The sequence below is a fragment of the Pteropus medius genome, unplaced genomic scaffold (genome assembly GCF_902729225.1).
Source record: "Pteropus medius unplaced genomic scaffold, Ma_sr-lr_union100, whole genome shotgun sequence".
Lineage (NCBI taxonomy): Eukaryota > Metazoa > Chordata > Mammalia > Chiroptera > Pteropodidae > Pteropus > Pteropus medius.
In genome coordinates, this window is record NW_024349804.1 from 7,392,142 (window position 1) to 7,416,372 (window position 24,231).

The 24,231-nt window shown below is 43.0% G+C and overlaps 1 protein-coding gene and 1 long non-coding RNA gene across 10 annotated transcripts in view; one reads left to right on the top strand and one right to left on the bottom strand.

Moving 5' to 3' along the window:
• CC2D2A (coiled-coil and C2 domain containing 2A) overlaps positions 1-24,231 on the bottom strand; it is a 100,891-nt gene that overhangs the window by 38,181 nt on the left and 38,479 nt on the right. For 8 of the 9 annotated variants that reach the window (XM_039838157.1, XM_039838155.1, XM_039838158.1 and 5 more), the window contains 8 exons: positions 21,914-22,123; positions 20,827-20,933; positions 18,801-18,941; positions 16,081-16,237; positions 15,013-15,248; positions 12,396-12,573; positions 2,931-3,087; positions 636-783 (listed from right to left, as the gene is read on the bottom strand). In XM_039838157.1, coding sequence (XP_039694091.1) covers positions 636-783; positions 2,931-3,087; positions 12,396-12,573; positions 15,013-15,248; positions 16,081-16,237; positions 18,801-18,941; positions 20,827-20,933; positions 21,914-22,123 — 1,334 coding nt within the window. The remainder of the gene's footprint in view (positions 1-635; positions 784-2,930; positions 3,088-12,395; positions 12,574-15,012; positions 15,249-16,080; positions 16,238-18,800; positions 18,942-20,826; positions 20,934-21,913; positions 22,124-24,231) is intronic. The other variant, XM_039838152.1, reaches the window with a different exon arrangement.
• On the top strand, positions 3,084-7,968 carry LOC120582828 (uncharacterized). The gene is made up of 2 exons (XR_005647658.1): positions 3,084-3,760; positions 7,677-7,968. It is a non-coding gene; the product is annotated as an uncharacterized LOC120582828 (long non-coding RNA).

The window sequence follows — 24,231 nt, forward strand, 5'->3', positions numbered from 1 at the left end:
TCCTCCTCGTGTTGAAAATGATACTCGGCTGCTTGGGAAGTGTCTCCTTGATGATCAGAGTAAGTTTATCTTATAAACGAGGCAACCGAGGCCCGGGATGGTAAAATGATGGGCTCGAGACACATATCTTGAAGAATGACAGAGGTGTGGCCCGCACCCAGCCGCCCGGACAGGCATCAACCACAGAGAGTGGGCTTGCTGGGGTCTCTTTCTTCTGTTTTGAGTAGAAACCTAAGCATCCGGGAATCAAGGAAGAAGGCTGAGTATAGGGTCTTTCATGTATCCAGAAGGTTCTACACCAATCATCACTAGCAATGAACCTTTACTCAGAGCCAAACATCTACAACGAAGGGCCACATCCCCCCATCTGTAAAACAGGAAGAAGAGTAGTCACAGAGTTTCTGCCAAGAGTAAACAAGAGAAAGTGCTTTTTTCTGTATCTTACACTGATAAAGACCAAATATATTTGTTAGGCTATTCATATTTTAATTTTTACCTTAAGAACAATAAAAACCCCTGAAAATACTGGCACAGGACAATAACAGGGAAGAATGTGATTCGCACGCTGTCCCCCCGGCCATCATGAAAGCCAGCATGAGCGTGGCTCAGCGGCGAATTCCAGCCACACACGTTACCTCCTGAATCCGGTGTTCTGCTGGGACAATGGAGGAATTAAAGGTATTCCGTTTTCTCCGACGGCCCAGGCCACGCTGTTGGACACCTTCCCCGAGGTCATCAGAATCAGCTGATTACTACCGTCAGCTTCAAAGGAGAAGGGCACTCCTGGGGACACAGCAGACCAGACAGGGTGTCGTTCAGACAGGAAGCAAGCCCCGTCGGGCCTGGTGAGAAGGCAGACAGCAGGCAATGCAAGGGAAGGATGCTGGTGGCGGGGGTGGGACCCGTCGTCCAGCATCACCGGCCTCCAGGTGATGAGGCTCGAGGTCGGCCGCGTGGCTCTGTCTCTGACAGCAGAGTGTAGACGTTACCATGAACGATGCCTTAAGGTTAAGGGGAGTAGGACCATCTGTGTGCCTACTTAGCAGCTGCGTGACCACAGGCGGGCAACTGCTCTGAGCCTTAGCCATCTCATGACTGCAATAAGGAGAATAATAGTATCTCCCTCAAGGGATTATTGTAGAGCCATTCATTTATTCATTCACTCAGTAGGCGCTTATTTGAGCTCTGACTCCGTGCCAGGCACTGCCGTAGCAGTAGAGAAACCAAAAGGATTCAAATCCCTGTTCTCATGGAGCTTACATTCCAGGAGGAGAGACAGGCAGTAAGTAAGCCTGATAAGAGAAACGTGTAGCTGGTTAGAGAGTGACATGTGAGAGAGAAACATTCATCAGGGAAGGTACACAGAAAAAGCGTGTTTTGGCGGGTGGGGAGAGGTTGAACCAGATGCGGTAGCCGGGGAGGCTCCATGACAGGGGACTTTAGATCAAGTCCTGAAGAAAGTGAGCAAATGAGACATGCAGAAATCCTGGAAGGAGTGTCCTTGGCAGAGACAACAGGGTGAGCGCCCTAAGATGGGAGGACGCTGTGGTGGGGAGCAGCGAGTTAGAGGAGGTGTTGCCTGCAAAGAGCTTAGACCACTCAATGGAGCTAGTTAGCGCTAAGCGAGGTGGCAGCGATGAGGCCTCACTGACTTGGCCCCCGCCGATGGGAAATTACTGGTAAAAAGTCTCTAGTTGGTGTGTTTAATTCACTAAAGTTAGAAGAGATTTTCAAGCACTAAATATATCGACTTCATGATCCGGATTTCCAGTTAATATCAACACAAACCAATACCGCTATCATACTGTAAGAGCATCTTTGTGTTTCTCAAAGACCTTTCCTATATCTTAAACGTTCCATCTTGATCTTCAAAATAACCCTCTAAGGCACCGAAGGAAGTCGGATTAGAACCATTCTATGAATGAAGGAGACGATATTCAAAGAGGTGACATAAACTAGGGTCACACAGCTTGTTGGTTTCAGAGGTGGAACCAAAGCCCAGCTCTTCAAACTTTTAGACTGGTAATTGGATCTGGGCCTCAAAGAATTCTTGCAGAGAAATCTCCAGATATGACCTCACAATAATAAAATCACCTGACACATAAGAAAACAACCCATCATGGCAACAGAATCAGATCAATAAGCAGATAGGTATTAGAATGATCAGATACAGAATGTTAAAAATATTTTTAACGTTTAAAAAATAAACAAAGTAAAGAATGAATAAAAAAATGACTGAGTCTAAGAAGAGGATGAAAAATTTGTCACAGCTGACCAGACTGATTGGAAAAGAACTAAATAGAATATCTAGAAGTGAAAAGTAGGTATCGCTTCTTAGCCTTTTGACTAAGATTAAGTATAGAGGTGAAAAGTACGATAACTGAGATGAGAAACACAATGATGAGTTTCAGTGATTAGGCACAGCCGGAGAGTGAATTCGTGACTTAGAAGACAGATTAAAAAAATTACACAGAATATAACAGTGAAAGAAAAAGATACCAATTATAAGAAACATAGTAGAAAGAGTAAATTTCCCCATCATATATCTAACCAGAATTATACAAAGAGCTAAGAGAGAGAATGTTAATTAACAGTCTCCCATTATAGTTATTTAAGTTATTTCAAACTTTTCAACCTTAAAATAACACCATGATATAATTTTTTTTAATGCACAGTTTGTCCTCATTTTACTTTCTTAGGAAAGATGCCTAGAAGTAAAATTAAGGTATCAAAGGCATTCTGAGAGTGAGATGGATTTCCTGGCCATCAATAGTACATAAAAAGTGACTTTGCAAAAAATTATCGTTATTGTTTTAATTTGAATTTCTGATAGCAATTTTATAATGATCCGGTTGAGAAGTGGGGGAGAAAAATGCATTCAAATCCAACAGTGAAACTGTGAGCCATTGAGGAGAGTTAGCTTTCCATACCACTTCCAACTCCCTCGTGGTCCAGGGTCACATGCTGGTCACTGCTAAACTCCACCTCTTCAATGGGAGCCCTTCCACTGACAACGGTCGTTTCAGGAATAGGCAGAAACACTTCTGCCAGCAAGGTGGTACCGCTGTGTCCGACTGTCTCATACACCTGAAGTCGAGGAAGAGAAACAGCCAGATAAAAACAGCAATAGTGTATGCCACTTATGATACTTAGTCCACTTATCTGTTCTGGTCAATTGTTCCCGCCCAGGGCGCCCACCTCCTAGTGGAAAGCCACATCCCAGCAAATGTCAAGTTTCCTTTAGAGTCTCAGCAAATTACTGTAAGACTTCGTTTGAATCAGGATCCAAATTATTCCATACGTTGCGATTGATCGATATGTCCCTCATGCCTCTACTAATTTATAGGTGACTCCCCTTTTTCTAAACACTTTTACTTTTTTCTATACTTTTTCCTATATTTATATTGGTTCAGAACTCTAATGGAAAAAGGAGGGCCATTTATTGCTTGTCCCGACCTCTCCTAAGAGCCCACAGTTTTATAATCTTACACAGCTTTAAAACACGTGTAGCAGATTATTGCTCACTGCACAGTGGACCTTGATTTGCCCTGTTCGGCGTGAAGTTTCAGCCTGAGAACATGCTGCGCTTTCTTTCCTTCCCTTTCCATGAAGCTCACTCAAGGCTCTAAGGCTGTTATCTTGTCTAATCTTTTACCACATTCCTATGAAGAATGGTTCGCGACAAAGATTCGGCACGATGACAGACCCGGCAATTCGAATGATGGATTTGAGGCTCATAGCGGGGAAAGTCACCCATCTGGTAAGTTGCAAAGCTGGGAACTGAATCTACAACCGTTTCATCCAAACACTCATATGCTTTTTGTTATGTCTTCCTCATGGACCAGGGAAAATCAGAAAAGTGATTAAAAAATTAAGAATCCTTTTAAAGCCATCATCATGATTCATAAAATATAATTCGTTTGGACAAATTGGTGAGAAATATGACTAAAATAGAATTCCACATCTGAATGAAAAAATAAAAAATGGAAATGTAAAAACAATGGCTATAATCAAGGCTTAAGGGATCGCTTAGCATACGTAATTGTAATCAAAAGACCACTGATTGGATAAAGAAGATGTGGTACATATATAATGGAATATTACTCAGCCATAAGAAAAGATGAAAAACTGCCATGTGCGACAACAGAGATGAATCTTGAGACAGTCGTGCTAAGTGTGAAAATAAGTCAGACAAAAAGTTGAGAATCATATGATTTCACTCATATGTGAGATATAAAACTGAAAGCAACAAACGAACAAGACAAACAAAAACTCATAGACGCAGACAACAGTTTGGTGGTACCAGAGGGAAAGGGGGATGTAGAAAAGGGTAAAGGGGGCCCAATGTGTGGTGATAGAAAGAGACTTGACTTTGGATAGTGGACACAAAATGCAAGATAAAGATGATATATTATTCAGTTGTACACTTGAAGCCTATATAATTTTATTAACCAATGTCACTGCAATACATTTAGTAAAAAGAAAAAGAATATTGGAAGACCACTGAGCTCTTCCTGTCTCAGACCTCTCGGTTTCCCAGATCTCCCAAGGGAGTATTGTCTGGGTGAGTCGGGGGTGCATTATTCATTTCACTGCAGGTATAGCCGCACTGTCTACCAAACTCACTACGTGCCACCGCTGCACCCTGAGGTCTCCCCAGAGGAACAGTTATCTCTTCTACCAAAATTCCTTGTTCATGCATCATTTGTCTCACTGGGTGGTGAGATTCCTGAGGGTAGGGATCTCGCTTGATTTCCCTTTGAATGCACAGGACCTGTACCTGTGAACTAAAGCATTTAGAAAGGAGCATGTTAACTCTTAATAAACAACGAGATGGTAAATCCGAGAATGGTATTGTTCTCTTCTCTGAGCAGCTGGTAGACCTGGGTGTAGTGTGGTTCTCAGATTTTTTCACCTGTCTTATTTTACCCCACATCTGCCTGTCAGCTCTTCCCGCAGTCTGCAGGGGGCAGTGTGGTGAACAGGACAGGGAAGCCTTGTGGTCCAGACAATCTGGGTCTTAATCCTGCCACTTATGAGCTGTGTGACATTGGGTATGACATTACTCCCTTTTTGCTCTCATTGTAAAATGAGGATGTTACACAAAGCTGAGCAGGAAGGCAGTAGTGAAGCTTAGCTGAGATGGATAAAAAGTCTCTTTTTTTTAGGAGCTCAAGAAATGTTGATTCTTCTTCCTCTGGGCAGTTATAGTAATCATGTCTGTAGTCCTTTATACAATACTTTGCGGTTTACAAAATTCTTTCATAAACATGATTACATTTACCAAATATCTTGTTAAATCTTCATGGTTAATTGATTTTAATAAACTGTGAAATAAGAATTGTTTAAAATTTAAATTTAACTTATTTAATTTAAATAAAAGACTTATAATATCTTATAAGATCTGTCTTTTCAGGATTCCCTAATTTTTTTTTATAAGAAGATATTAAGCTGCTGAGGACGTATAGTAAATGTATGGCATATCTCATATTTGTAATTAAATCTGTATTTCTGGGTACCCAAAAGTAAAGAGGTGAAGAACAAACTACATTAAAGCTTAAAAGCTTTTAAAAAATCGAGACCTAATAAAATCCTGTTATTACTTCAATTTAAGGGAATAGAGAGCATACTAAAATACCATTTATGGTGGTCAGATACTTCAGAAGGTGATACAAATGCAGTAATTAGGATTTCATTAAACCTTTTCTGACCTTGTATCTCTCTTAACATCTGCAACTAGAGAATATCAAAACACTCCAACACCCAAAGCAGTTAAATCAGGGTGTGAAATGTTTAAAAATAAGAACAAATCCAAACGTTTTTCAGATACCTTACATCTCATTTCATAATAGAAGAATCCACTGTTTGTTTGCTCAGCTGTGGAAGGCCAAGTGTTCATATTATGTGCCTCCAGTGGCTGTGCAAACACATCCTTCTTAGACTCTAACGGTTCATCAAATGTTGTGTGTAGGACCACAGAGCTGCTTCTGAGCTTCTGCTCTGGTTTTTATGCCTGTGTGTGCCCTGTGCTGGTCACTCTGCTTCATGATGACCAACACATCACGATTCTCTGATTTTCAAACAAAACAAAACACGGTTTCATCTCTCGCACTTGGCTTTGGATATGGCACAGGCGGCCGCTCCTTCATCTCGGCTGCCGTTCCCCTGTCTGTGAGTTGTCTCTTAGCTGATGAACCCATCTCCCCTCAGTGTTGGACCAAACCTTCCCTGCTCTTGGGCCGCAGACCCGCTTCCTTCACTGGGAACCCCCTTGGCGCCCTGCCTTCCACCTCGTCTGGTGTCATTCCTCCCACCTCAAAGGACCTTCTCCTGTCTTGATCCCACCCCTCCGGTATCCTGTTGGGTCTGGTCCCTCCCTCTCCCACCCACTCCCCGCACCGCTTTCCTTTTTCCTTTCCAAGGCTTCAATCTCTTTCCTGCACTGACTGCTCTTCTCTCTGCTGACCTTGAATCAACCACACCCCAAAAGTAAACCACGATCCTCTTTCGAAGTCTTCATCTGTTTCCCTCCGCCCCTTCTCTGCCGAGCCTCTGGGAGGGAGCCGCCTCTGGTATCCTCATCTTCTCTGCCCTCATCCCATCCGACCCGGTCCCCAGTCCTCACGTCCTTCCCCACGGCAGTCTAATTGCCACGTCAAGGACCCCGTCCAGTCTGTCTTCCTGTGTCCCACAGTGCCTTGCGCAACATATATGCTCAGTAAAACACTTGTTGGATTGAATGTACAAACGACAGGTGGGTGCATCATAAAGAAGCGGTTAAGAGAACAGGTTTTGGGGGCTCAGCCCTGGCTCTGCCACTTTCGGGCTGTGTGACCTCAGGCCAGTTACTTATCTCCTCCATACTGCAGTGTGATGGGGGGATGATAACACAGCCGATTCAGCGAGTTCATACACAGGAAATGGGGCAGGGCATATTGTAATTGTTCAGTAACTCATACTCAATATTGTTGAGTAGCAACACAACTCAATGCATACTAATGCTAAGATTGTTTTTTTAAGATTTCTCCCACAGTAATGAGTCTTCAGAGTGCAGAGATATGTTTAATTTTGGAATTTGCTCTTCTTTATCATTATACCCAATTAATATGGTAAAATGAGCATGAAATTTAGAATCGGACAGACTAGGGTTTGAATTCTGCTCTGCCATTTGACTTGCTTTGTTGAGTTACTCAGTATCTCGGAAGCTCAGTTTTCCCATCTTGAAAATTGGGAGAATAATAGTACCAGTGATTTTCTTCAAGATAACATGAGATAGCATACGTAAAGAATGTGGTCCTCCGTAGACACTTGGTAAATGCTATTTACCAGAGATTTTCCCCATTTTCATGGGTGCCTGTTCAGTCTAAGCCCTCATCTTTGTACATTGAGATGATCACACCTACCTCCACCTTACCCTGTGCAATCCATTCTCCCTCTAGCAGCCACTACCCTTCAACCTGCTCTTGGCCACCTGCGTCCTCTGCTCTGTACACTGCGGGGTTCCTGACACCGCTTCCGGCGTCGGCCCGCGACAGTCTGACTCACTGTTGTCCAATTATGTGAGTAGATATGTAAGACGTGTGTAAAAAATATCTGTTTTGTCCTAATGTCTACAAAAGACCGACGACAGCCACAAAAGTGAACTGGCCAAGAGTTAACAGGATTGTTTTTTTCAGTCCAACAGTGCATTCTGGAGTCGAGCCAGTGAAATCAGGAGAGGCCCTGGGAAAGGAAACTCAAATAAGAGCCAACTCCATCAAGAGGAAAGTTTCCCAATCTCAAACCACATGCCAGGGATATGAAAGCTCAACAGGATTGATTCGTAAGAAAAAATAATGACGCTAAAACATGTAACAGCCACCCAGCTGTATCACACACCCTTGTTGGTTTGCAGGAGTCAAGAAGATGAATGTGGGGTGATGATATTATAGATGCGAGTGAGAAAGAAATGAAGATAATCATCACAAAGCCTTTTTATTCCTAAATCAAATTTCATTGTGTGTGTGTGTGTGTGTGTGTGTGTGTGTGTGTGTGTGAAAAAAGGGCATTTATTTTGGGAAGACCTCAGAAGTTGAAGTTTCAAGACCTTTCTGGAAAGACTCTGCCCCCTGAGTCCAATCTCACCCTTCCCTTGGGGCCAACTTTGATTCTCCTTTTTACTCTCTTAAGTCAAACTGTCATCAGGTCCTGTCACTTCCTCCTTTCAAGGCTTCCGGGCCTGATCCCATTCCCTCACTCCTGGCTTTCCATGCCAGCCCCCGGGTTTACCTTCTGCTCTGTAGAACCTCCCTGGCATTCCTATCTCCAGCCTGGCTGGGAAGCACTGAGCCTCACAGTTCAAAACATGCACAGAATCAGACATCACGGGCTCCCCTGTTCCCTTCCAGGGCCCTGCACTTCTGCACACCGCTGAGTATTACGCCCTTGGAGTTCCTCCTCTCTTATCTCCCAGCTGGGTTTGAAGCTCCTGGAGACAGGGCTGTGTGCCCCACTTTTTATACATGGCTTCCCATTCTCCCCAACACGCCTGGCTAGTATTAGACACTCCGTTGGTTCTTAACAAGCAAACAGCAAATGTTCCCACCTTGGCTGTTGATTCGTCAGTTGATGCATTATAGTTCTGAGAATCTTAGAACTTTTCCTGAAGTATATTAGGCTCTAAAGTTAAGAATTCGATAGTACTGCCATAAGCAGATGCAATTAAGATGATTTTTCTTACCCTGCCAAAGTTGCCAGTAATTCTTGAACCAACTCTAATTCAAAACTTGCAATTATATGGAAAAATTTCAAATGGCATAGTACTATTCCTAGAGAACTGAAATATAATAGCCCCGAAGTTAATTTAATCTGTAACCACTACTCGATTATAAAAAATTATGTCATGAGCCATTACGATACGGGATTTGATCAGTAACCGAATCTCCGCAGATAGAATTTAAGAATTTAAGAATTTAAACCAACTCCTTTCATTTGTAATTTTTAAAAGATTACATGATTCACCTCTTAGGGTAAGGCCAAGCTAATTGCCTATGAGTGTATTCTTGGCATTATAAAGTTTTGCTTGTTTATTTAAAAAATGTATATTTTTGAGGGTAACTCTTTTCACATTACTTCGAAAAATCGTTTTGATCGTAACATCCACAGCGAGCTAATCCTCAAGACAGTACATGGGAGAGAGTGTGGGAGGCTTCTTTTCTATGTTAGAAAATATATGAAATAAGATATTGGTGTACTCGCGGAAGGTGGATGATGTCTTTCCTTCCACAGTAATTCGGAACATTTAGAACTGCCCAGAGCACCTGCCCAGGTGGGCTGAGCTCCCGCCCGTGAACAGAGGCATGGCTGGGGACCCGCGGGAGGGAGGCCCTCTCCCCTGTCTTCTGTCCTCCTTACAGTGGGGTGTCTCCTTCTAGAGCTCCCGTCCTGCCTACACACCGACTCCTTGTCTCTCCTCACCGTACCTTTCTGTCTGGCCTTCTTCACATCAGCTTTTCCTCTGCAGGGAGCAATGCGGAGGACACATTAAAGACGAATCTCCAACGAGGGGCAGACTGAACAACCAAAACCTTTGCTGTGCTGTGGGTGCAGAGTGGGAGAGACCCACGCAGGGGCGGGGCCCCCAGCAAACCCTCATTATTCGGGGCAGGTGCAGCCAAGAGGCAAGCTGGCTTCTGCCATCTATGTGTATTTACTTTCCTCACCAAGTTTTATCCTTCACGTAGACAATTTTCTGTGTGTAGTGTAAGTCTTACTTTAAACTGTAGCTTAAGCACACGTGTTCGGAGCCAGGGCAGCAGGGTCCACGTGGGAAGCCGTGAAGACGGGGGTCTTTGGAATCAGCAGAGCGCACCCCTTCCCCCAGGGGCATTGGCATTTTAAATGTCCCAAAGCCCCTTGGCGTCCACACGGAAGGGCACTGCTCCCAGGCTCTCGCTGCAGGGTACCCTGGCCAAGAAAGGCCACTCTAAATCGGTTGTAGAGAACATGAGATTTTCTAGTTTCAACACATCTGAACATGAGATTGTGACTCGCGATCCGTAGGGCGTCATAGTTTAAGTGGCTCAGACAATGGCGAATCTGCCAGGGAGTGGTGATATGACACCACGTCGGTGGGACCCAGAGCCCCTCAGACTTGGCTTCTCTGCCCAAAGGCGGCCCCGCTCTCCTTCCCGGGGCAGAATCATGTGACTCTCCGCTCACCCTCAGGCACGGTCGCCCCATTTCACTGCTTGTATCCACACAGAGTCGTAAACCCAGAGGGCAAGTTGAACTTACAGAGATTACTTTGTCCCAGATAATATTCAGAAAGGGAATTCTCAGGCCGAAGGAAAACTCAGTTTTCCTCCAAATGTCCAGAGTCAATCCCCTTTCTAACACCATCCTTCGCTTAAACAAAATGTCCTCACTGTTCTATTTTTTCGAGTTCCAGAATACGGAGACATTTTCTTAAAACTTAGTTGGGGTTTCAGGAATTATATGAGTGACTGGGCTACGCCAAGTTCTAAAATTTGAAGGGAAACATTGGCCACTTGGGTGGCCATCGATGCTGTTACCAGCCCAGCGAAGGGATCTGGCCGGAGTCCTGGTCCTCGGCGCTTTGTAAGTGACGACCCCTCTGTGCCCTCCCCGCCGCCAGGTCGCAAGTGAAAAATTGCCGCGGTCATGGGAAAGTCCAGTTCCGAGACAGCTGACCCCCTCGGGGTCCCCACGCATTTCTTGGCATCTCTGTGTCATCCCAAGCACGTCCACCGTGCTTCCTTCCCACCGTCAGGAGAAACCCCTACTGTGTCGTCTTGAACTTCCTCTACCAGCCTTAGAAGGCTTTTAACTACCGAAGTCCAGGCCATATTAAAAATATTAAACAACACTCTTGGCCAAGAGCTAAGCAATCAGAAGAGACGTCAAGGGAACAGGGTCCTGGGGTGTCGGCCTTGTCAGACGAGGCTTTAATTGGTCCACTGTGGGGAAGCCCAGGGTCTTGGAAGTGGGGTGTAGGTAGCCAGGGTAGCCTTCATGGGGATTGGGGTCAGCAGCTATTTACCATTCTGTACAGAAATATTTAAAGATTTTAATAATTATACAGCGTCAGTGGTACCGCCAGACTTAATGACAGTCTACAGGCAGTGGCTATCTAGAGCACTGTATGAGAAGGATTCTGAAGTTATCTCCAGGCTCGGTAGGGCAAAAAAGGATATGATCAAATAGTCATTTATGGTAAGGATGGGGGATGGGGACGAAAAATTTCTGCTTAAGTGGCGGGTAAGGATTAGTGATTCTGTGTGGGTGGCGACCAAAGGTATGTGTGTCACGTGCTTGCAGCCCTAGTTAACAAGCCTGTTAGTATCACAAAAGAGAACTCTGTTAGTATCGTAAGGGAGGATTCACCATAAAAGCAGCGAATCGAAGACTCTATTAGTATCGTAAGGGAGGATTCGCCATAAAAGCAGCGAATCGAAGACTGTGGTGGGTTGAATAGTGTCCGCTAAAGGCTGCCATCCACCTGGACCCACAGAATGCGAACTAATTTGGAAACGGCATCTTCGCAGATGTGATTAGTTAAGGTTCAAGATAAGCCTGTAGTAGATTAGGGTGTGCCCGAAGCACAACAAGAGTGTCTCTGTGAGAGCCGAAAGTGAGAGTGTCCTTGTAAGAGCCAAAAGGGACACACAGGGACACAGAGGACGTCACATGAGATGAGGATGGAGGCAGAGACCGGGGTGATGCTACCGAAAACCAAGGAGTTCCGAGAGCCACCAGAAGCTGGAAGAGGCCGGAAGAATTCTCTAGAGCTTTTGGAGGGAGCACGGCCCTGCTGACACCTGGGTTTCAGACTTCCAGCCTCCAGAACTGTGAGAGAATGAATGTCTGTTGTTTTAAGCCACCAAGTTTGTGTTGCTCAGTTATGGCAGCCCTGGGAAACTAAAACAGACCCAAATAAATATATCTCTGATGGCGGGATTTAGGCTAGTGGGAGATTTATTTTGGGGGAGGGATCCTAGCACCTGTAACCACCCCCAACCCCCATTATAACCACCTGTGATTATGGCACCATTGACTTCTCTGGTACATTATGCTAGGGGCCTGGTAGAGGCTGATATTGAGATACTTCTATGATGAATGAGCCAGAGGTCCCTCCTACCCTCCACCCTCCCTCGGTCCCCATCCCTTCTTGAGGCACACCCTTGAGCCCTTGGCCAGTTAATCTGTTAGCATTTTCAGATGGCGAGTTCAGGTGACAGATCTCCTTCTGCCAAGACCTTACAAACAGGCACGACCTCCTGTTCCCCTCGGGACTCTATGAGGACACTGGCATAGCCCATGGATGATTTCAAACCATCTCTCACCTGTGACGACCAAAATACCCTTGGGACAGTGATGATAATTAAAATGAGTACCTGCAGTGTTAAACTCTCTGGCCAGTTGACTATTTGCAAATTGAAAATCTGTCCAAAGTGAACCCGGAAGTCTGCTCCGAGTGGCCGACTGTTGGTCCTAGACACCTCCTTTTCATTGAAGATCACCTTTAAATACACCGAGCGCTTCTTGACATCTTCTCTTCGCAAGACCTCCGCCCTGCAAAGTGAGCCCATAGGCAGGTGGGATTAGTATTAATTGACTGCAGATAACTGTAGTGTTTGATAAATGGTCACTGACCAGAACAAGATACAGGTGACGCTGCCAGTCACCTTAGCCCTCACTGAACCAAAATAACTCTAGGTCTTTCAGAGCATGATATAATAAAATATTGTGATATGGAATAAGAGGCACTGAAGAGGTCTCAGGAGATTTAAGGACTGTGGTCCAGGCGTGGCTGTCCTATGGTCTCCTTAATTTTTTTCAAACAAGCCTTACATTTATATCTCAAAGTTTTAAGTAAACAGAAATATATTACTTGTTATATGGAGTGAATTCAAACCATAAGGAATAGAGTACTGATTTAAACCTCCAAGAGTAGCCTTTAATTTTGTTGCGGATATTTGCAGATGTCCACCCAAAATGCCAGTTATTGGTTAAGTCAATAGCAACTCAAGCTTGTCAAGGAAAGGGAGAGGTTAGAGCATAAAAAATTTCAAAACGCACTCTTTTTGGGTGGTGGTTTTTTTTCTTGATATTATGATGATATATACACGAATAACACTTATTATTTTAACTATTTTTAAGTGAATTCAGTGGCATTAAGTACATTCACAATGTTGTGTAACCATCACCAGTAACCTCCAGAAGGTGTCCATCATCTCAAATAGAAATTCCGTACCCAAGAAACTGGGTGGTAGTTTTCACTTTTTATGTATCTTTAATTAAGGCTTGTCCCAGACATGAAATTGCTCAAATGACTTGAACATTTTTGTTCTACAAAGGACATTTAACACCAAATTTCAAGAAGTATCCGAGACATCCAAAGACTCAGAGTCGTTTTAAAGTTTATTCCCAGTAACCTCATGCTACAAACAGACCTAAAACATCCCTCCTTCTGAATGGCCCCGCCTTACCTGATGACCTAATAAAGTGGGTCAATTATGATCACTGGCTTGGGGTAATTTGGGTTATTGTCCCAAGTCCCAGTGAAAACTCAGAAATGTAAGATGGAGTTGTGCATTCTCGGTCGAAATGGGACTCGCCATAAAAGACTGTCAAATCAAGCTCCAATTTTCCCTTTAAAAAATGTGCTGTGTACTGCTCTGTGATACATCTGGGAGAGTTAAGAGTCAGTCCTGAGAGGTCTCATCACAAAGGGAATCATTTTTTTTTCTTTTCTTTTTATGGTATCTTTATGAGGCGATGGATGTCAGCGGTATCTATTGTGGTGATCACTTCACAATATGTGTAAATCAAACCATCATGCTGTTCCCCTTTAATTTATACAGTGACATATGTCAATTATGTGTCAATAGAAATGGAAAAAACATGCTGTGTAATCATATATTTTCAATGTTCATTATGAAATTATATGGTATGCTGTGGTTTGAAAATAGCTAATTTAGTGTTGGGGGATAGTTTATTTATGTGTGAACGCTATGAAGTTGAGAGGCTACACAAAAATGCCTAAGAAGCTACTTAAAAATAACATTAATACATAAACAAGAGTTTGAAACAAAGGAGTTTGTAGGAAGTCTGATAATGGCATCCTAGCCTACTACCTCTGAGGATGACTGCCTTGACTGAATTCTCACTTTCTACGGTGGAATATTAACGATTCCAGTCTAAGATATTCATTGCGTTCATGACAGGTCTCTGTTTACCGGAAAATTAAGCCTGGACTGGCGTTATCAATTATTTTAATAGATTCCCTTTGTTAGATTATGGTCTGCTATAACATGTATCACAAACACCTGGAAACCTTGTGAAAACACAGTTTCCTGGGCCCTGACTCAGAGTTTCTGATTCAGTGAGTCTCAGGTAGGACTTGAGAATTCCCGTTTCTAACAAGTTCTCCAGTGATGCTGATGCTGATGCTGATGCTGCTGGTCCTTGGGCTACACTTTGAGAACCATCTCTGTAAGGTGTAGGAAAAAAGTAAGTAGGAAATTTTAAAAATGTTTAATTAAATAATAACTTTAAAAAGGATGAATATATACATGTGTGTTTATGAATTTACTGTATGTATAGATTTATATACATAAAGTGAAGCTTTGGATTGTTTCTCTGTTAGGCGTCACATGAGAATGACTAGAAACGTATTTCTATCCAATCTGGAGAGTAGGCTTCAGACGGCCTGACTTCAATACCCACAATTCTCGGTAAAGGGCGCCTCCTACAGGCAGCCTCATGCGGGAGGCTCCCGGAGGGGGCGGGCAGTGGGGATGCATTAGGTAGGTGAACCATATGAAATCACCAAAACATGGACAAATTTCTGCAATTTCACATGGTTCAACCTAATATAAACTCACAGAGAGTTAATGACTTTCCTGATCATACCATGTCGAGATGTATAGTCCACAGAGTGGGCGAGTATGTGTGCGCGTGCGCACGTGTCACACGCCAATCTCATTTACAGTCCAAGGGTCCACTCACCTGGGACACTGGTCGTTGGGCGTCACACTCCCCGCCAGGCTCAGCTCCGGGACCAGCGTGGGCTCCCCGGGCCTCCTGCCCTGGGCTGCTCTCTCCCGCACCTGCTGCTCCATCACTGCCGGGTCGATGGGCTCCGGGGGGACCGGCTTCACAGGCTCCTCCCGGGGATACGGCTCCTCCATCTCCTCATCCAGATGCTCTTCGACTGCTTGTTTCTTTTTCTTCTTCCTGGCCTTCTGTTGGGTAAGAGGCGACCTTATGTGAAACAGGAACTTTGAAATTTCATATGAGAGCATAGTTTTCTGAATCAGATACACCTGAGTGCAGACCCAGCTCCACTTCAACCACCTGTATGCGCTCAGGCAGATCACTAAGCCACCTGACCTCTCCCTGCCTCAGTTTTCTCATCTACAAAATGGGGACGATCATAGGAAACACCTTCCAGGGCTATTGAAATGGGGTAATGCCTGTAAAGCACTTATCACGGTGCCTGGCCCCTCGAAAGGGCTTAAAAAAAAAATGTTAGCTAATCACGTGATCATTAATATCAGTTCTAAAGGGTCAAGGACACATCTTAAAGTAAAATAAAGGCTGTGAGCACAACTGGCATTGCAGGTCACCCTGATCTGTTACTTATTGCCCTTAGACTCAATTTTGCAGGGTCATGTGGACAAGTCACGTGGTTTTCTGAGAGACATCCGGAAGCATCAATGCCCTACATTCAGTGGGATAATGCGTTGTAAATGTTTGACACATACGTGAGTGATTGCTACGTTATTACTCGTTGGTTCACTCGAATGGCCACAGACTGATACCAGAGAACTTATCTATGGAAAAAGCCGCTCTGGGATCGGCTAGCTCGGTAGTCTTTTAAACAAGTGTGTTAGCTATTTCATTCATTCGTTCTTTTGTCCCCTAGCGAGGGGGCAGGGAGGGAGACAGAGGAGGGGTAGAAGGGGACACCAGTCGGCTTGCTCAGTTTCCCTCCTTCCATCTCAAGGAGTACCCTCCCAGACTGCTCCCCGCCCCACGGTCAGCCCTGTTCAAGGCCGGGGACTGTGTACACACGTGGCCTTTCTTCCAGGCTCTCCAATGCTGATACGCAGCTCTGTACGATGCCATCGCCCGTTCGTACTCTTCTGAACGTTCTTCCAACAATTCACTTATTTCAGCTTGAATTTCTGCTTCATAGGCTTCCTTGTCTGCTTTCTGGTCCACTTTTTCTCTTAAAAATAATTTACGGTAGCTTGGTTATTTCTTGAAATTAAGTGATAGAGTAAGAATAACAGCAAATGCCTGGATCAGGCTTGCTTTGTGGCAGGCCTCTTCTCAACGCTGCCCATGTCAGCGCACAGACCCGTGAGGCAGAGTCTGTTATCATCCGCATTCTATACGCCAAGAGACTGAGGCGCAGAGAGGTTAAGCGGTGAGTGGAGGGGCTGAAATATGAGCCCAAGCGACTTAGCACTAAGCAACGAAGTCAACGAAGTCATGTGCTTATCTCCTAACAAGGTCAGACCAGGTCAATGCCGGTCTGGCCTCTCACGGTGCTTTGTCCCTTTTAGATAAACTTGGTCAAGCGCCTAGAGCTGACAGATGTTTGCTGTGTACACAGTGTGGCCTGTTGGTTTAGCAATTAACAGTCTTTCAAGGCACAGACCCGTACGGATGTATAGGATTCTGCCAAAGAAATCACTTTGGCAGTATAGTGGCACCTGCCATTTATAAACATTGGGGAAATTTGGCTCAAAAAATTTAGTTCCATTACTGATATATAGAGAACATTTGCTTTTCCCCTTGTTATTGATCATTTATTTGTAAATAAATTATTTATAAATAAACTGGTTAGAATTTGGATACTTTTTTGAGAAAAAAATTATGGTGTATCACACGGTGGCTAGATGAACCAAGGATGTGAAAAAAAGTCACTCAAAAAGAATTTAAGGGCGTTAAGTATCACCACTGAATTGTGCTTAATTAGCACAAGAGAAGTTTGCAACCTAGGACGACCTTAAGGGTAAATCTACTATAAAGCTCGGTTTATCCTCAACCTGAGGAAGGAAGGAAGGAAGGAGAAAACGATCTGGTAAATATTTATGTTCTGCTTCGGCTGGGAGGAGTAGCCTGGGAGATGGAATTTAGAAACGGAAGCCCTGGAGTTTCTGGCAGATACCCACGGTTTCTGTGTGAGAGATAATTTGAACTTGCCTTTTATTACTAATGTTAACTGAGCAGATACTAAGTGGCAGGTGCTCTGTCAGGGACCAGATGTCAGGTCTGTGCGCTGACATGGCGACAAGGCCCCAGCCCTCATAGAGCACAGTCTTGTAACTGTGCAGAACAAAACTGTATAATGTTTCTCAGTCTTATGATGACTACATCCCTCCCCTCCCCGCCTGCCCCAATCACAATTTGCAGTTATCTTTGGCCAAAACATGGCTGTTTTCAAAGCAAAGTGTCAGATAATTGCCCACATTTGTCACTTTTCATGTAGGTGTACGGGCACGACACTTATGCAGAAGAAACTTTCAGGAAGAGACCAAAACCAACAAAGGCACTCTTGAATTAATGCACAGAGCACAGCTTTGCCATGGTGACTGCGAGCTCACTCACGTATCACAGTCTGGTGAATTAGGCTGAATTAGCAGAAATGCTGTCAAAGCGCTTTCTCCACACCACACCCAGATCAGATGGATTAAAGATGAATGTGAAAGATAAAACCATGAAGACCATAAGAAACAGTACCGTTAGGCTGTGCACATGACTTGAGGGGTGGAGGGAGGTAGATTTCTTAAGCGGATACAAAAAGCACCGATCATAAAAGACTAATATCTACTATCGCTTTAAAATTAAGAACTTCTATTGGCCAAAAAGCAGCAATAAGACAGTAAATGGAGAAGTTCAGAGTAGAGACTATGTCTACAGCATGCGTCATCCACAAGGTCTTGTGAATAGGATATATGCTGAACTCCTACAACTTACGAAAAAGATAAAAAACAAACCATCCAGTTCAAAACTTGACAAAAGCCTTGAACAGACACATCATAAAAGAAGAAATCAAGATGGCCAATCCGTACGGGATAAATATAAATTAAAAAATGTCATCAGTTTGGCACATCTGTGTTTGACAGTACCAGGTGATAGAGATAATATAGGTGATATAGACCTATGGGCACACTGGCGAAAGCATAAATCAGCTCAACTGCTGGGGAAAAAATGTGTGGAATCAGCATGTAAATATTTGGAGAAGCGTATCCCCTAAGACTTGACATTTTTACTTCCAGATATCTTTCTAAAAGACATGTACACAGGTACTCTCTATCACAGTTGAAAAATGGAATCAACTCAAATGTCCATCAACAGTAAAATGGACAAATTTTGTAATATCCATATAACGAATTATACAGCAAGGAAAAATAAACTATAGCTCTGTGTCACAAAGTAGATGAATCTCACATAGTATTAAAGAAAAGAAGAAAGTGTGTATTCGCTGAAGAATGCACACAATATTCTTTCATTTACGGAAAAGTCAAATGCAAGCGATATTAAACTGTATGTTCTTAGGGATCACACATAGGTGGCAAACCTATAAATAAAACCAAGGGAACACCGATCATAAAAGTCCAGAAAATGGGTTATCTCTGAAATGGAGGGGGCTGCCAGATACTGGCGATTCCTATTTCTCAACCTGGGACGTGGTTACCTGGTTACTCATTTGTAAGCATTTTTTTAAATAAATATTTTTAAAACTGTATCTATGTTTCATACAATTTTTGAAAACAGCCTACTTTCTCAAAACCAGTTTCAAGGGTGTATTTGTGAACCTCTGGAACTCTCGAAGAGACTTCATTTCTTTCCAGACTTTTATGATGGTCTTGAGCAATGCTCGATCTTTTTCTTGTTCAGCGTCACGCAGTTTTCTGGTTTCCCTACAAGATAATATACATGCATTTACATTCTGGTTTCGCTACAAGATAATATACATGCATTTACATTAAAAAGTTATTTAGGTGTGTTTGCAAATTAAAAAAAAAACAACTAATAATTCTATAGTGAGTGTATATTTAATTTAAGAGCTACAATATTTCTTAAGTACTAGAAAACCAAAAACATGAATGTAAATTTGAAGACAATAAAATGCCAACCTGTTTTGAGAGGTTATTTGATTTTGTTTCCTCTAGCTGAATCTGACTTCAATTAAATTAAATCGCCTTTTAAAATTCTTATTAATTCTATGCACCCTTAAATAATAGCCACCCTCGAAGCTATGAAAATAAAGGGCCCACTAACTGCAGTTCTCATGAATTAAATTATTGTAAACATAGGGGAGTATGTTGCTATCTCAGTTTATAACAGATATATTTGTGCTATATATAGCATAGATATATGTCTATGCTAACACAAATCACAGGTTATACCTTTAGGAGACAGAGTGATGTTTCTTCATGCCTTGGTGAGTTTTCAGAGCTAACTAGATTAACAATATTTTTAGCTTGACGTGAAGAGGCATCTCTGGAAAATGCTTTCATTTTTAGCTCCATTATTTAAAGTGTTCAGCACTTATTTAATGCCTTACTTTAAGTCCTCTCTATGAACGATAGCCAAATCCAGAACCCAAATATACTCTATTTATGTAATTAATTAAACTTTTTTCTTGAGCAAGTACTAGCAGGATTTAGAAGAATCTAAGAGATAGAAGGTGTCTCTGTCCTCAGAAAGTTTAGCTCAGGAGACAGACACATGGATAAATGACTATAACATACAATGTGAGATTTGCCTAAGAGAGTGTCTTAGGAACACTGCCACAGAGGCAGTGTTTCATGAGTGAGCACCTCATGAACTTCCAGAAGGAAGGCCCGAGTCTGCGGGTTGTACTTGTGACGACTTAGTCTATGGAGATGGTACAGAGAAGCACAGAAGGCTAGCTTTCTAATCATTCAACTGCTGGCTGTGGAAAAGGAAGATGGCAGAAGATGACAGCCAGTTAGTGGTTGGGTTGCCAAGATTCAGGACTCTCTGAAGACCTTGCAAAATCAAGAAAGCAGTGAACTAGAATAAGAAGCATTCTTCGCGAGTGGCCGTGAAGCACTGTGGTTAAGGGTAAAGCTTTTAGAACCAGACTCTTCGTACCCCCACCCCACCCCCCGGGTTTAAATCCTGGTTCTATCATTTACCAGCTGGCATGTGTCTTTTCTGTCCATATGTACCAGCATCTGTGAACCTAAGACAAATGAGTGCTGTTTCAGGTGTTCTTTAGGTTTAGTAAACTGTATCACACAGCAAGTATCTTCTTACACCTGGATTTCAACATTGTTTCGTCTATACGGATATAGGCAGATCTAATTCAGTCATTATAACTGTGGTATAGACATTCAGTGTAAGACTCTAGCAGCTGTGTTCATTGATATGGGGTTATTTCTAGTTTCTAATTTTTTAAATGATGCTGTGGAATCCTCATACATGCCTCCAGGTGCGAGCGGCTCCTTAGAGTACACACACCTGAAGTTGAAGTGCTGGGTCCCTAGCTGACGGGCATTACAAAACAACACTATGCTTGTCTATGGCCAGGCTGCTCCCTAAAGTGGTGGAAACATTTGTTTATACCAGCAGTGTGTGAGTTACAGCATCTCACACCTTCTTTCTTTCATAGTGGACTTCCAATTTGGTGTTAATGTGACAGATACATCTCATTATTTCATGTGGCTAGGTTTCACATGTATTCAGTACATTCAGAAAAATTCTGAAAAAAAAAAACAACTCTACAAGTAGACATCAAACAGGAAAAAAAAAAAGAAGTTACAATTACAAACTTACCGAATTTCAGATTTATACTCTTTGATGGCTTTTGGGGTTATATCAACAGATTTATGAGTTTTTGCTGGATCGAGACCTGTCTGAACAGCATTTCTTAGAGCTTGGAGCTTAAAAAAATATGGATACAAGTTTTGAGTTAGATACTCGACTTCCTACTGCAAGTTACATGCCTGGACCCACCCGCTTCTCTAGGGCAAAAGATACCAGCAAACTCTGAAGAGATGTTCAAGCATCCAGCCATGTCCAGGCTTTCACCAAAATGAGCTTTGACAGAGAGCTACTTCTTCTATTCTCAAAAAAAAAAAAAAAATGGGGGAGTGACGCTAAAGAACAGTGTATGTTCATCCTTATTTTGTGATCCTGATAATCAAGCAGCTGATGAGAAATGTTGCTTTTATGTGTGTGTGTCTCAGAAACAAGTTTTCTCTCAAGGCTAGAAGTGGATCTTTCTGAGTCTTGGACATGCAATGATATTCTCGTAATGTGAAGAGATCATAAAATTATAGGCTCATAAAAAGAGATATCGTGGATGTATCTCTTATCTGAGCAGTAAGCTTTAAAGTTAGGGCATAAGACTAAAATTGCTTATAGTCAAAATTACCTGTGAAAATCCCACAGGCCAGTTATCACACTGGAAAGAAATCCCAATCAAAAAGCCATTTCTTTGAGCATCAGTTGAAACAACTGACTTGTGTTTAGGGACCATGTTATGAGAAATTACATATAAAAATGGGATGTCTCTAAGGACAGAGAGATTCTCAAGCCATGAATGTCTCAGCATCTGAGCTCACATAAGCAAGACACAGCCACGAATCTTCCATCTGATCCTTACTCCTGGTGGCGAGGTCACTTGTGCTCTATGCACAAATCTTCCTATTGAAGCCAAGTGTGTGCCACTGAATTTGCACATGTTAAAGGATGTCGCCATATCTTTCCTTTTGCCTCTAGGCAGGACACCATATCACACACATCCCAGACAGAGGGACCATGAGAAAGAAGAGCATAAGCATTTGCCACTAGAGGTACTTTGTTGTTCGGACTCATCAGAAGAACCAGCCCCGCCAACAGTGAGCGTGGTAGAGTGTACCTTATCAGTAAGAAACTTTGCCTTGCTTCTCTGGCACCTTGCAAGATACTGGTCATACAACTGGGCCAGCTTGGCTGCCAAAACATGCTCTCGGCTAAAACAGGGATGATGAGTGAAGATTAACCCTGAAATGTCAATGTCCAGTTGGAAATTTCCAGGGGAGTCTCCAGATCCAATCATGTGTGGACTTCTGTGCACATATCTGACTGCCTGCCAGAGAGAGCAGAGCGTGGGGGGAAAACAGTTAAGACTGATCTAATGAGCAGTGGGAAGACTGTCAGACACAAGATATGTCCTACCCTGGGCAAGCCAGGAGAACCACGCTCCATTCCCAATGTCCTGGAGGTTTTTCAAGGCCTGCTCTTTTCTGAATACTTGAAACGTAAAATGAAAGACAAGGAGTGAGGAGAGAAACCATTTCAATCTTGCTTCCGAGGTCTTTTACATTTTCTGTCTCCCAAGTCATCGTCCTAATCTTTGTCATGCAGACCGTCCTGTTTCTTGAAATCTTGGGTTTTATCGCTGATGACCTCGAAATTCTTTTCATGAGAGGAGCACAGATTCCAGTCCAAACCGTTCACTCTCTGGATCATACGTATACTCTCCACGAGCAAAGTAACAGGGGAAGAGGGCAGTGGAGCCGCTGACTGTGTGGAAAATCGGCAAGGGAATGTCCACGGGGACTACCTGGACCCCACGGTGTGCGGCGTGTCAGATACACCTGTCTCTGCTTTTATTCCACGGTCTTCAAGACGGTCTCCATCTCCCACGGCCGCTTTTGCGAGAATCTAGTTTTCGAGTGTGAGCAGCTCCAAGGTGGAGAGGAGACTTTCGGGTTTCGTGTCTTCGCCTCCCTTGTAGACACTGCCTATGATCGGGATATGGGATTTGAGACACATCCCTCGAGCCTCCTTTTTTTGCACAGGCAGGGGGGCTTTTGGGAGCTATTTATGTTATTTGGAAAATGATAATGTAAGATGATGCAACACAGGTGTATTGTTTACAAGTTATGAGGTTAAATGGGGGTTGTAAAAACCCCAGTCAGAATCGAAGCTTCCATTCTTGAGACTGTATGTAACATCTTCATTTAACTCTTCTTCATGGCATCATGTAAGATGCTGATTCAGGGCCAGAAGCCTTGGATTCTAGCTCTGGCTCTAACTTGCTCTGGGACTCTGGGCTGGTTACTACACTTCTGGGTGTCTCTATGTCCACCTCTGCAGAAAGGGGAGGCTGATGAAAAAGATTCAGTTAGCATTTTGTGGCTCACTAGGCATTATAGAAAGCCCTTCACATACATCACCTCATTTACTCCATAAAGATGAATGGATGTCTTCCATTAGTGGGGCCTGCCTTCAAGTTAGAGGGTGGAGGGAGGACCAGGATCTGATCTTTATAATGTGGGGTGGGAAGGACAGGCCTGGATATGCATGGGAAGGCTTGGGAGCCGGAAGAGGGGCCTCCAGAGTTAGAATCCTATGATTCTAAGATTCTAATATTCTACCCTATCAGATTAAGAACAGAAAAGGGAGGCCCAGCTTGTGTATGTGTGGTATATGTGCGTCTGTGTACACAAGCATATGTGTACAGAAATGTATTCACATTTGTCATATAGTGTGATCTGCTTTCCAGTTACTATTAGTTATCAAATCAGTACAAGTATTTGCATTTACAGAAAAGCATATACATATGAGCCTTCATTTACCAGTAAATTTATCATGATGTGTTGCTTGATTTGTACTGGAATTCACAGGTAAGAATATATATGAGTTTATTTCTTTTTAGCCATTTAATCTCATAATTCCTCCCCAGATTAGTAGACTATTAATGTATATTAAGACATGATTTCCTGCAGGACTCTGAGAGAGAGAGTATCCTTCATTTATTTTAATCAAATAACAAGTTTTCTCCTGTAAAACAACATTCGGTCTGTCTTTGAAGAGACCTATAGACTTTCTATTTTTAAAAAATGCCCTTGTAAAAGCAGGGCGCGTTACCAAATATGGTAGGCTTGAATAAGAATGGACTGACTGTGTGTCTGAACTGAATCTGCATTTGGATTTACAGGGCAGAAAGACCACCTCTACATGGACGATATTCCACTGATATTTGGTACCTAACGAAAGCCTTGGTTCTCATCGTCACTGACGTCCTTATGATGTTGACTGTGACAATGAAAGCCCATTTCTTTTCTCTTTCATTCGAGTAAAAGTATTCCGCTAGAACTCACATTCGTATTAGAAGTTTTAATCTGCCTGTGGTCACTATGTGTCTTCTGATCACCCAGACTACCTGGATTAATTTAAAAATTCCTGCCT